Here is a 14,343-nt window from a genome sequence, read left to right on the forward strand (position 1 = left end):
TCTTTTTTTCTTGTTCTGAAACACTGATGGAATCTCTTTCTTTTTCTTTTCTTTTTTTATAGATAAACTATCAATGAAATTTAGCTAAACGGCCTTCCATAATTTACAATTGTTAATTAGGGGTTCTCACGGTTAACACCCACGAATATTAACTTATTATATCGTTACAAACAAGAATTAATAGATTATCACCAAACCTCTAGTCCACTTCCTATCATTAAGTTCAACTCTATTTTTGTTTATAATATTAGTTGATTAAATCCAAATTAGAAAACGTTTGAGTAAAGAAAAAAAAATAGTTTCATCACTTTGCCCCGTGAGTTACCTTGTCTCGGAAAAAAACATTGATTCTTAAACAATGTTATTGGTTGTGTATGTTTTGAAAACTTATTATTATTATTATTATTATTAGGACTTTTTGCAAAAAAAAATTGACCAAGTTTGGTCAAAGACAATTTCATCTATATTTTAGAAATAATAGCAAATTGAGTGAGCGAGAGAAAACATGAAGTTTTTAGGACAAAATTACCCTTTTGTTAAAAATAGAACCCACATAATCCAAAAAGCATTCATATTCCGTTTGTCTTCTCTAAGTTTGAATTCGACTCCATCCATTTAGTTGGAAACATCTCCAAGTTCGAATTCGATTCCATCAATTCAAACTACGACTGGCTGGAGGCATCAACTCCAGCCACTCAAACGACTTCAGATTGGGAAGCACCGACTCCATCTGGTTGGGAAGCATTAACTTGATCGATTCAAACTATGGCTGGTTGGGAAGCACTGACTCCATCTTCAAAGCAAGTGTACTAGAGGAAGGTGGTGAATGGTAATGCCAGATTGGCTAAAATAGCAAGACAGTTGAATATAGCTCATAATGCTTATCTGTGTGATTAATATTCAAACTACATATCTACTTATATGATCAACAACAAGAATAGATTTTTTGCTTGGACTATCTGGTATAGAGCAACTTGGGTGGTGTTTAACGTATTTAGGCACCATCTGACATGGGGAAGACTGGATGGTTTATTATAGAATTGGAAACCATGGTTTTAAAAAACAACCCAGAAACGAAACCATTATGGCCACTGATTTTTGGGTCGATGGTTCGACTGTCTGATTTGAAGGGATGATCCATTCTAACAACAAAAATAAAAAAATAATAATTGAAAATAAAAATGGCCAAAACCGTTGAATGGGTCGACGGTTCAACCGCCAGGGTCAATGGGTCATTGACCGATTCAATGGTTTTTGGCCAAGGGCTGGGTTTGGGGTAAGACGGAACCAGTTGCCTGGATGGTTCCTAGGCTGAACGGTCCAACCATTTGGGTCAATGGCAATTCAAAAACCATGTTGGAAACCATCCGGCATTACATAGACTGGATGGTTTATTATAGAGTTGGAAACCATCCGACATCACACAGAGACCAGATAGTGTTTCACAGAGTTGGAAACCATCCGGCATTACACAGATTGTATAGTGTTTTGTAGAGTAGGAAACCATCTGGCATTACATAGATCGGATGGTTTATTTCAGTTTTGAATCTTCAATTGCAGTTGTAAATTTTAGCCCCCTCAGGTGATAAAATAGTATTTACACCATCAAAATCATCTAAAGACCAACATTCCATACGGTAGTATGTGATTCTCACGAGTGTATAAACCATGCGGCATGGAGAAGACTGGATGGTTTATTACAGAGTTGGAAACCATCCGACATTACACAGACCGGATAGTTTTTTACAAAGCTGGATACCATCGGCATTACACAGAGTTGTTCGCAATTTTGAAACATAATTTTTTTGGCATTTTAAAACATAAATTATAGTTGCAAATATCTATCACTTTGCATCATAGTTACACCATCAAAATCATTTAGCACTCAATGAACCTCTTGGTTCTATATGATTCTCATATTTATAGACTTAGAAACCCAAATTGCATCATGCATTTATTGTGTAGGTGCCATTCCACTATGTCAAAGCACACAAGCCATGTTTGTGCACAACCATAAATCTCTACCTCTAGTGCCTCTACTAGGACTTATTTAGCATTCAAATCATCATATGGTTGCCATTTATATAATTCACGTTCTAGAATCCTATGTATATTAACTCATTTTATGAGCTATTATATACTGATATTTTGGTCAAAAGAAATTGTAGGTTCTTCAACATTCAAATCATCATATAGTTGCCATTTATGTAATTCTGACAACCATTCATTTCCAACTTTCTATTGACTTCTAAGTCTTATTTCTTCTACTTATATTTTGCAAATACTCGACTAAATCATCATTTAGTTGCATTTTGAGAGGAAGGGGATCACTTTCATTCCTTAAACAAAAGAATACACAATCAGAATTTGACCAATGAATCACATCAATTACTTAAACAATGAAATACAAATACAAAGACACAACAAACAAAAAACAAAATATGTAAAATCTACCTAGGCCAATTAAAAAGAGTTGGCGAAACAAGAAACAAGAAAAAAAATAAAGGGAATGGGACCCCAAATCGAGGTTAGAAGAAGAAACCCCTTCTTGCTAACCCTGAAGTTTGCAAAAAGACAAACAGTAATTTCAAACTCAAACTTAGAGAATGGGACCCCAAATCACTGGAACTCGAAGTAGGAGGAATATTGCTTTGAAGATGGAAGTCTTCCCAGCCAGATAGTTTGAATTGATTAAGTTAATGCTTCCTAACCAAATGGAATCGATGCTTCCAAATCTGAAGTCGTTTGAATGGATGGAGTTGATACTTCCAGCCAGCCATAGTTTGAATGGACAGAGTCGAACTCAAAATTGAAGATGCTTCTAACTAGTCGCAGTTTGAATGGATGGAGTCAAACTAAAGAAACATGAACACTCTTTGGATTTGATGGATTCTGTTTTTAACAAAAGGATAATTTTGTCCTAAAAACTTCATGTTTTCTCCTGCTCACTCAATTTGCTATTATTTTTAAAACATAATTGAAATTGTCAATTAGTTTGGTCAATTTTTTGCAAAAAGTTATTATTATTATTATTATTGTGGTAGTTGTTATTGTTATAGAATTTAAGAAATTTGGTGCATGATACTATTATTATTATTTGATGATGATGATGATTTAGAGCGGAAATATTTTAGACAGAAGTCCAAAAAAGAAAGAGAAGCCATGAGAACAAAAATTCTTTTTACAATTAGATTCCCTTCTAAAGGTTACAAAGCTTCTTCTCTTCAACTAAATATAAAAAAAGAAAATAACTTGCATTTACACTTTGATCTTCAACCCTTTAAAAGCTGTTTTCCCCTCCAAGAGGTTCATCTATCCATTTCGTTTGTTTATTTTCTCCACTATTGTAAGCAAGCTTCATCATTGTTTACTATCATCAGTCTCTCTTCCCTCTTTTCTACAAAGTACAAACCACCACCGGTCACCATCCTCCTTTGGTCCATACAAGCCCCCAAAAGTCAAAATGACGATCCATATGGGCTCCACAAGGATATAATCGCACAATTGGACCAATCCAAGAGGAGGAAAAGAAGAAAACAAAGGGCAATCTATCCATGGAAAATTCCCAGCTTCAATCCTTAGCCCGTTCCGTCCCATAATCACTAGCAATAATAAGATGATCACCATCTCTAATCAGCTGTATATCATCGATTTCGGCTCCCTCTTTGCTTAAGACTTTGGATGGAGAGAACCCAAATTTTTGAGAACATATTGCCAGTAATTCCTCAATGGACTGCGGCAGGAGTAGAAGTTTTCCAGTCACCAAGCCTTTCTCTGGGCAAGTAATTGTAACTCTGGCAGGGTAATTGCCACAACTCTTGCTGCAATTAACATGGGCTGTTAGAGGAACCAGACCCTTATCACCTGTCTGGGCAGCTGACATGATACCAAATAGAGAGTTGTGGAAGTTGTCAGTCCTCCGCCTTCGACGGTCCCTCCAAGGCATCTCTGGGTGAATGGCAGCACCACCTGGATACAAAGCATAGAGTGATGGCTCACTTGTAAACCTCCCAAGGTAGCGTACCCTTTGCTGCTCAGAAACAATAATGGTTGACTGATTCTTTGCCTCTTTCTTTGATTGGAAGAGGGTTTTTATTTCTTCATGGCCCTGCTGCTCTGCCAGATCCCTGGGGCTCCAACCATGGGAATCAGGCTTGTCAATGTCAGCTCCATGGTCCAAAAGGAACTCAACTACTTCAATATTCCCCTCACAAACTGCAACATGAAGTGCAGTGGTTCCATTGCTTCTGGAGAGTGTAACGTCTCCACCATGGCGTACAATGTCCTTGAGCAAGTCCAACTTATTTTGCTCAGCAGCAGTGCATGCAAACTGACCCACATCACCTGAAACAATGTTTGCACCATTGTCTTTCAGAAGTTTGATCACTGGTTCATGCCGCCCCATTATTGCTTCCCACAAGGGAACGTTTCCTTCAGAATCTGCATGTGAGAAACCATTCATGTTTATGATTAGTACCTAACAAAGTTTTGAATGTGTAAATTTGATTACCAGATCTGCATACAATACATACCCCAATATATTTCTAAAAGAAAGCTTAACTCAATTCAACCATAGTCCAAACTATTTAGGTCAGCTACACAAATCCTGTCGGACCATTGTGCTCTATCAAGAGTCATATGTACTGTCAAATCATAAGACCTTAAATCACTTTTTACCACTGCAGACCACATTTTCTTTGGTCTTCCCTTGCTCTTCTTATAATACCGTAAGTCAAAAAAAAAAAAATAACTCTATTGAAATTAGAAAGGATGTATTGGTTAGTGGTAGGGCCATTTTTTGTGCAATGATTATACCTTGGGCTATGAGTATGAGAACATCGGGCTCAAATTTGAGACTGGCCAGTGGCCACTTCATGCTAAAATGCCAAAGGTTAGATCTGTATCTACTACACCACTCCCAAGCCCCAGGGTAATCAGGACCATCATTGCTGATGGCCTTTTTTTATACTTGCATTTGTCATAAATGGAAGATGATTCGATGAGTTGGTTTCATAGTTGACCAATGGAGACATTTAAAAAAGTACAGGGGGCACATGTCAATGTCACACTGGGTAAATGGGTAAAATTAAAAGATATAAGATCTGTGTATATTATTATTATTATTATTATTATTACTATTATATAAAAAGAACTTGGCTAAATTTTATACAATGAGGGGATCATTCAATGAACAAGTACCACATAATTGACACATGTAATACCAAAGAAGGCAGCACATAAGCGTGTCTGTATCAGAGAAAGAAACCTTTCTGAAGTCATGATGACAAGTAACAGAGACAGGATTCCTTCAGTTCAGTATTTTAATTATAATGTCCTTATAAGTAGAATGCAACTTGTGCAATTATAGGGAAAGTCATCACAAGCAAAATATTGTTAATCTATTTTCTCAAGGACAACATAACAGCTTCCACAAGAGAAAAGTAAATATAGCAACTTGAAGAAATAAAGAAAACATAAAACCATTCCGATGAAATCTTGCACTATTATGAATTTAGTCAGGGAGCCTATTACTTTATCAGCAAGGCTCTCACATACTTTTGATAGCAGATGCATTGCTCAAGCAAATAACAAGCATGTTATGCTGCCACTTATTCACTTCTGCATCTATTTATCCATTTGATCCTTCATCCATAAAAAAGATGCAGAGAAATTAACAAACGCAAACTTTCATATATGATCCTTCATCCACAATCTTCAGGAATGATGGGACCAGCATCATTTATGATTGACTTTTTTCTATAGCTGAAACATGACATTTTTATATACAGTTGACTGGACAAGTCATGTATATATGAGCATATTTATTTCATAGGTAGTACTCAGTGATGGTACTGGGTTCTGGATTAGCTCACAAACATCACATATACTTGCATTACAAGAAACATATGTGAGGTTGTTTTTAACATTGGGGGAAAAAGGATATGCAATGACTAATGAGGTACTGTAATAATCTCAAAATCTGAGCAATCAAGTCAACCTACAATTAGAAATATAAAAGATAAAAGAACCTAGAATAGGAAAACAAAACAACATAAGGAGAGGAGAAAACAGAGTGAGCATAAAATTTTTAACAACAATTGACTATGAATGGATTTGGCTATTAGATACCTCTGCTGTTAGGGTTTGCTCCATAGTCAAGTAGAAGAAGGACACAGTTATCACTTCCTCTGGATGCTGCTATGTGCTGGTTATATATCATAGAAGATTAAAAAAAAAAGCACAGATAAGAGACTTATTTAAAAGAAATCAAAGTCTCTAAAAAAATAAATTAGAAGAGGAAATTTTCATACCAGAGCACTGCGCCCATTGTTGTCAGATTCATTTGGATCCAAACCCCTTCTTAGTAACTGATGCAACAACAGATCATCTCCTCTAAGCGTTGCAAAGCACAGAGTTAGTGGAAGGTCCATCCTACCCCGAGCTAACATGTTCTCTGTCTCTGTTAAAATCCCTTGCATCAATGGGTCCTTCAGTTCTTTCAGATGCTGCCTCCATAGAAAGGGATAAGAAGTCCAATATTAATTTAGCATGTTACAGCTGGCCATACAACTTATAGGGGTTTAATATCATAAGCCTACTATGACAAATGGAATATATACCTCCAAATCCTACTAATTTTGATTGAGGATACACAGATTAGTTAAGGAATAGGGATGAACTAAAAGAAGCTCAAACACTATAAAAGGTAAAACTGTTTAGGGATTTTCAAATAATTAAAAGAAATTCCTATCCTTGGATAGCTTAGCTAATAAAATGTTCCCATAAATGTCATTTTGATTATCAGTTCTACAAACCTGCAGGAGATTATTCATGATTATAGTGCCATCTCCAACATTGGCCTGAACAATATTCAAAAAAGCAGTACGGTTCAACCTCAGAAGTTGACTCAGTCGTTTGGTGCGGACAGTGAACAACTGAGGCCTGTAACAGAGTACTCCAATCTCACCACAGATATCTCCAGCATTTGCCTCTCCAACAACCTGTAATCATCCGTTGCTCTGTCTTAGAGAGTGATCCCAGTGTTTTGGAAAATCTACATTAGCAACATTTTCAAAGGTCCACCTATAATAAATATTATACAGTAAGGTTTTAATGCTTATACTTGCCTGTTCAGTTCCATTCTTCAGCACCAGAAGGTCCTGCAAAGCTAACTTCACAATTAGAAGCTATTTTAATTGATTTTCTTTTCCTATAAGGACTAGGTCTAGGTCAGAGTTCCTAGCTCTTGAGTGAGAAGTAGAAGAATGATGGTCCATTAATCAATGCTTATGCTTGAGCGCATAACTTTTATTACCGGATATATAAATCAAATAGTAGGAAAAGAATATAGAGGAAAAAAGTGAAAAACTAAAGGAAGTTAGGTGTTCACCACAGCACCAGTAACCAATACATAAAAGTCTGTAGGTGCTTCATTCTGCAAGATCACATCTTCTTTTGGAGGGAAATATTCAGCTTTCATTTCTGAGACCTTCAACATTTATAGAATACCAAATGTCAAGGTAAGGAGAAAGAATAAATAGTACATTAAATTTTGGGGTGCTACTAGTATATTACCAGTTGGAATAGCAGGTCATTGGATACCCCACGAAACAAGTACACCTTATCAACAAGAGAGTAGAAGAGAAAATGTGATATACTTGATCGGATGGCTTTAGGGAGTGAATCAAGAGTCTCTTGCTGCTGCAGCCCTTCTGAGTCTGTTCTAAACTTCAAACACAAGTGTGCAAGCATCTGGTCTTGCAGGCGGACTGGGAGTTGGTGCCTCTGAGCAAAACTTGAGGCTGCCTGAATTGTATCCCTCTGTATTTCCAAGTAGGGAAAATTGATAAACACACAACAAAACCACAAGTGAACCTAATTCCTTAACAGGAAAAACACAGCTCATAGGCAAATATCCCTCAATATTAAATAAAACAAAATCAATAGAAATAGCATACTACGTAGTTCCCTGCCATGTTATCATAGCAATGATGAATAGCTAGTTATTAAGCAAGATGAAAATTACAAACAGCAAAAGTAATTAACCAACTATGTTGCAATTTTCATCATTCAAGGCTCCATCCTTGATTGTGGATATAGACAAAGAGCTGAGAAGTGACTTACAAATTTCCGAGTTCGGCTAGTCCCGTGGACAACCAAATTGGTCATATTTCCAATGAGATATGCTGTCAATCCAAGGTTGAAGAGCATATAGAAGATGTCAAAGATCATTTCCCTTGTGTTCACAGGATGCAGGTCACCATAACCAACAGTTGTGAGAGTAGTGATGGACCAGTAAAGTGAAGTCACGTAGCGAATCCACAGGCTTGTCTCAAGAAAGTTCTCTATAGATGCTCCAATCCATGTCTTGCTGGGGTCATGGTACCGTGCAGCAATAAGGTAATAGAAACAGCCAGAGCAATGAACTGCAAATAGAGTGACCTATAGAAAGATCCGAAAAATAAGGTAGGTCAAATAAAGAGTCACCCTTTTAACAATAATAACCCAAGGCTCCTCTGAGACACTTACACAGATAAGCTTTGCACATCTAACCCAAAAGTAATTGAAGTGCCTGTCCTTCTCCAATCTGTTCAAAATAGAACACCACCAACATTTGTAATCCAGAAATCCACATATCATACTCTACAATTAAAAGGCTTGAATACAACCATACCTGGCAAACATAGAACTCACTCTTCGGAGACGCCAGAGACGAAGCATGTTAAAGAATCCATACGACTGCAGAGAAGAGGGCAACATCTTCCTAGCAAGTTCAGAAGGGATTGTGGATATGACATCAAAGGCTAACCAGGTACTAGTGTACCTCCAAGCAATCTGCTTAGGGTTGTCAATGAGAAGATAAGTAATTTTATCAAGGTAGGCAATAAAAAATGTGAGGACGATATCTATGGCAAAGAATGCGTTAACCACGTTATCAGTAATGGCTAGTGCTCCCTTCGGTCTCTCAAGGAATCCAAATTCGAAAGGAGATACCCATGCAGTATAGAGAACAAGAATGACCAGAAAAGATTCCCAAATTCTGCAAGAATCAGTTGATTAACGGGTTAGTTAAGAATCATAGACCTGTTTAATTATGAGAGCAAAAAACCTCTAAATGGTCGCATAATCACCTCCACACTTTTAAAGACAGAAAGCCAGACACATACATACGATAGGAATGACAAGATTCCAAAAGGCCAAAAATTAAACCAATACAACCGCTGCAGAGTGAATTTCACTCAATAGAAGACTTTACAATCTTCTATCTATGTCCATTCTCAGACTCTGAAATATAACACAAACTCAACCGCCAAAGTAAGAATGGAAAGAAAATATTGCTCTAGCAAACCATCAAAATCCAAGTGAGTATCATCAAGTACTGCATTTAACCAGCAAGAAATTCAAGTATTTTCAGAAGTTAACACCATACCAAACAAATTAACATACTATCTCAACAAGGAAAATATCGACATAGCAGCAAAACACAGCAAGGAAAATATTTTTTTTCTTATTTCCAATAAACAAAAATAATAGAAAAAACAAGATACAAAAGAAAGAAAAGAAAAAAATATGCAGCCCATGATCAATAACTTCGAAAGAACGAAGAAAAATGAAAACAAGATATGAAGGAAAGAAAAAAAGAAAAAAGAACGCAGCCCATGATCAAGAGCTTGGAAAGAAAGAACGAAAAATAATGAAGATATTCGAACGAAACAAAAAGAGGATTATCATCACCTGTAACGACGATCGTAAGGAGAAATGATGAACCTACGAAGCTTAACTCTGCGATTGCTTCTCGCCCCAAGCGAAGGTAGAATCTCGCTTGTAAGGCTGTAATGGCTTCCATCCAAAGACATCTGTTCTATCTCCTGCCCACAGACGTAGCCCCTAAAAACCCCTCTCCTAGCTCTCTCCGGCATTGCTGCAACTTTCCAATGCTCCCCAACGGCCTCGAGTTTTCTCCAGTAAGTTTATTCTTCTTCCCTCTCGAAGACGCTGTCTAGTGTCTTCGCTGCTTCTTGTGTTCTTCGTCTTGTCTGTAGTCCATCGCTCCTTAGTCCTACCACCTGTTCCACGGCTCTATATAGTTAGTACTTCAGTCCTTAGTCCTTACCGAGTTACCGACTGAGGCGGTATTGGGGTTGACGGATTCATTGAGTTTGTCTTTGATACTCGGAATGAAGTAGAAGTTCGCTGAGTTCCGATTCTAGAAATCTTAAACCAAGTTCGGTTTTTCTCAGAAGTCAGAAAAACATATCGTAATTCACAACCGAAAATAGAACCACCAATCGAATGCCCCTGATTTATTACCAAATAAAACTCGCTAACTGAAAAGGAAAATCAAAATTTGATAAGCAAGGAAAGGAAAGTAGTAAACTAGGCCACTGATGGTGGCTCAGTTGGTAGATTCTCTGACTCGTCGTAGTAGAGACCAAATCCCACTGCCACCGGGGGTTGGGGGATTAAGGGAAAGGGGATGGATGGATGAATATAATTGAGATCTAATTTATTTTGTGGGTCCCGTTTAGACTGTGTAAATTCTTTCCTATTAATCTGACGGTAGGAATGAATGGATGAATTTATTGTGCCCAATAATAAGGATCGGATGCCGTCCGATTGTTAACCTGAAGGGGTCCCACCCGTTCGCTGATGGGCGGTGTCATCAAAGTGCCTATCTTTTAGTGTTAGATGAAGAGCATTTATACTGAGTTCGAAACATCTGAAACATTTCCGTACGGAGATATTCTCAATGTACGGCTGCAACGTGTTAAGGTTGGTGTGAGACGCGGACTAATCTATAATAGCAAATCCGAAATTTTTTTAAAGCCAGAAGCAAATCCCAATTCGAATTTACTGCTTCTGAATTATGAAATAAATGAGTAGTTGGGTGAGTTAATGGTAGTGGTAAACAGTTCGTACCGTACGCGTGAATAAAATAGTGAGTAGAGAATTTTTTTGGAAATTGTGTCTCGAATTTCTCCAATAAAATATTAAAATGACATGAGCAATGGAACTAATAACTATTCATATCTGCGCTTCACTTAGGGCGCCCCACGAACACCCCACATCATATCCCACCGTGTATTGGGAGAGTTCGCATCTCCTTCTCACAAGGGGCCATTCCACAGCACATTCCTATCGTGTATTGAGAATATTTTTCCATAATAGAATTAGAATTAATGATGTTATCATTGAGAAATGTTTTCAATACACAGCGAGGATGTGCTGTGGGGCGGCCCCTTGTGGGGAGTTCAGATCAGTGCCCTACAACGTTCCACAGCGCATCCTTGCCTTGTATTAGGAACATTTCCCGATGATGATATCATCGAGTCTGGTACTATCATCAGGAGATATTTTCAAATACATGGCGGGGATGCGCTGTGGGACATTGTGGGGCATAGATGTGAATTCCTTTGTGGGGTAGAGATGTGATATTGTATTGGGAGATGATCCCAATGCACGTAGAGATGTCCATGTGAGGCGCAGATGTGATCTATGCATGTCTATGCAGGGTTCAGGTATCTTCTACCAATATAATGCTTCCAATAACATCCCAACCGGTCACTGCAGATATACATTGAGAACATCTTACATCTCCACACAGCACCTCCCATCCATGTGTATTGGGAACATCTCTCTCCATGATAAATGCGGGAGGTGTTCACAATGTACGGTGAGATGTGCAATGTGGGGTTAATGAATATAATTATAATTATAAATATAAAATTAAATTAAAATTTTAATTTTAATTCATAAGAGCCAGGTCAGATCTCTAACCCGGCCTGGGAGAATTCACATTTACACCCCACAACAAATCTCCACATTATATTGAGAACATCTCCCGATAACAAATACAGGAGATGATGAGACATTACTAGGAGATGTTCCCAATACAAGGTGAGAATGTGCGCCCTTTTGTGGGATGTAGATGTGAATTTAGCCTGGGAAGAAAAGAGGACATATAATATCAAGGCAGGGTGTGGGGTTAATGATATTGACACCCTGTAAAAACTCAGCCTGGCCTTCTATGATCATCCCTAACTTGTTGCAATAGCCAAAAAACACTAAAATTCTATTGTGTTAATGACATAGTAGCTGAGATATTGATAATCACATTGTACTATCCCCACGCTTTAACTAAGTGGTAACTAATCAGGTGGTATTTGTCAAAATTTATGGGGTTTTGATTGGTCACAGCTCTTCTAATACCATATAGTTCTAGCATCATAAATTTACCCTAAAAGCATTTGCTAAAAACAATGTTGGCAATTTTATGATACGAAAAGGTCACCGTATCCAAAACATTTTAACTAATTAAAATTTCATGTGAATTTAAATGAAAATATCAAATTGTTTTAGTTATCATACCTTTTTGGCACTATAGCTATATTCCACATTAAAATTATTCTACACTTGGGGGTATTTGTGATTATGTATGATTTGTTTTTTATATATATAACAAAATGAGTAATTTTTTAACCAAATTTTTTGGTCCAATTTGATTGTTATTCAAATTCATTTGCATTAGTGTAAATTTTTAAGACTACAATCGAATCTAGCTCTAATCAAATAGTTTGGGCTTGAGTTCAATTAAGTCCGATTTAAGTTAGATTCTAAATGAGTTTGAACCTCAAGGTAAGCTCAATTAATTATTCGAGCCGAGACATACCAAAGTTCTGCTTGATTTGACTCGATTGGACCCTCTTAGTATAAATACATGAAAGTGAAAATAGGGTGTGTAAATTATAGTTTATTTTTGCTTTAAATTTGACTTTGTCTTATTTGCTTGTAAGAAGTACAAATATAGAATAGGAAATAAAATTATGTTGTCTCACATTATATGCAAGAGAGTGGAAGCAAGAGGATGATTATTTGTTTGTGAATACAGTAAGAAGTACAGATACAAATATGTACGGTGCAAAAATACACAAAATAATATAAAAATACAAGGTTCTGCATTCTACAAATACAAGGTTGTGTTTGGTTGCAATGTAAATAAACTTGCAGTGATGCAAAACCATATAACAGTGCAAATGATTTGAGTGTAAATTCTGACCTATTTTTGTTTTAAATTTTAGTATATTTTATTTGATTATGGTATAAATGAAGTAAACTAAAATATGAAGCAGAATAAAGTAAAATCCAAAACAAAATTAAAACAAAAATTAACGATTTTTACATTTACACTCCTATACATTTGTACTAGTACAAATAAATTTACACTGTAATCAAACATAACCAAAGATGCAAAATCTGTAATTTATACCGCTAATAAGTGCAAACGAGACAAAAAGTATAAATTTCATGTCTATAAAAGTGCTAATCAGAATTAGAAACAAATAGATACAAAACTGAACCAATTAAAGTGTGATTCAGATTCGCGTTACAAACAAACAGAGAAATGTGTTTTTATTTGTTTGACGGTCATACTAATTAAAATATTTATATACATGATATAAATAAAAGTAACGTGGCATGTCTAAGCCTAATAACCTAATAATAATGCATTATTGTACAAAGTCAAACCACCGCGGATCACGAGATAGGGGGACAAACAAAAAACTTATTATAAAGTATGTAGATGTGTTATTTTAATAGACATTATTATAAAGTATGGAGATAAAAAATTTCGAGTAGCTGAACACAATATATAGAGGTATAGCCCGGCTGTAGAATTAATGAAAATGGCCCCATGTCAGCCATTAATGTAAAGTGAGAAAATGAGTGATTGTGGGCCATATGCATTTTATAACTGCTACGAGACATCACCTTTTTTATACTCAGATAGCACGTATGTATTATACATATATATATATATGTACACTCATACTTTTAATTTTGTATTTTGTATTTTTAATTAATAATAAGAAAAATCCAAAACCACTTGGCAGGAGTAAAGAAGAATGGAAAAAAGGTGAAGCAAGTGGTTTGACCTCAAAGGAATTAATTGTCGTCTTTAGGCCACAAGATAAGCCAAACCATCTCTTTCCCTTTAAATTCAAAAGCTGGTGTCATATTTATATATATATATAATTACCATGATTGGCCATCCTAATACTGTCACATACCTGGTTTGAACTGGTCGCTGAGCTAAGGAGCCTTTCGTAGACCAGAAAAGGGAAACCACTTGCAGTAAATTGTGAAGATGTAAACAAATTGAGCTCATTCCTTACGCCCGTCGATCCCCCTCTTTCGACTTTCAACCCTTCAAACTAAAGATAGTTGGGTTTGGATTAGCAGCAGCAGTTGATGAGGCGGATCAAAGAGAAACAGCGCATATGTCAGCTGACTTAACCAACAATTCTAACCACAAAATGGGTTGACCTATTGAGATATCTCCTC

At 36.6% G+C, this 14,343-nt stretch overlaps 1 protein-coding gene across 1 annotated transcript; it reads right to left on the reverse strand.

Annotated features, from left to right (window-relative positions):
• Positions 1–3,163: 3,163 nt before the first annotated feature.
• Positions 3,164–10,065, reverse strand: LOC104592345 (potassium channel AKT1-like). The gene is made up of 11 exons (XM_010251673.3): positions 9,736–10,065; positions 8,675–9,040; positions 8,530–8,587; positions 8,125–8,442; positions 7,576–7,821; positions 7,391–7,489; positions 7,128–7,160; positions 6,816–7,001; positions 6,312–6,506; positions 6,130–6,205; positions 3,164–4,440 (listed from the first exon to the last, which is right to left on the reverse strand). Exons 1-11 carry the CDS (start codon positions 9,918–9,920, stop codon positions 3,572–3,574), a joined length of 2,631 nt encoding a protein of 876 aa, XP_010249975.1. The 5' UTR covers positions 9,921–10,065; the 3' UTR covers positions 3,164–3,571.
• Positions 10,066–14,343: the final 4,278 nt, after the last annotated feature.

The sequence above is a fragment of the Nelumbo nucifera genome, chromosome 8 (genome assembly GCF_055504915.1).
Source record: "Nelumbo nucifera cultivar China Antique chromosome 8, China Antique-T2T, whole genome shotgun sequence".
Lineage (NCBI taxonomy): Eukaryota > Viridiplantae > Streptophyta > Magnoliopsida > Proteales > Nelumbonaceae > Nelumbo > Nelumbo nucifera.

Coding starts and splice junctions, on each gene's coding strand:
- LOC104592345 (XM_010251673.3), bottom strand. CDS start 9,920: ATGCCGGAGAGAGCTAGGAGAGGGGTTTTTAGGGGCTACGTCTGTGGG. Junction 7,002..7,127: donor TGAAGAATGGAACTGAACAG/GCAAGTATAAGC, acceptor GGATGATTACAG/GTTGTTGGAGAGGCAAATGC. Junction 6,507..6,815: donor TCATGAATAATCTCCTGCAG/GTTTGTAGAACT, acceptor CTATGGAGGCAG/CATCTGAAAGAACTGAAGGA.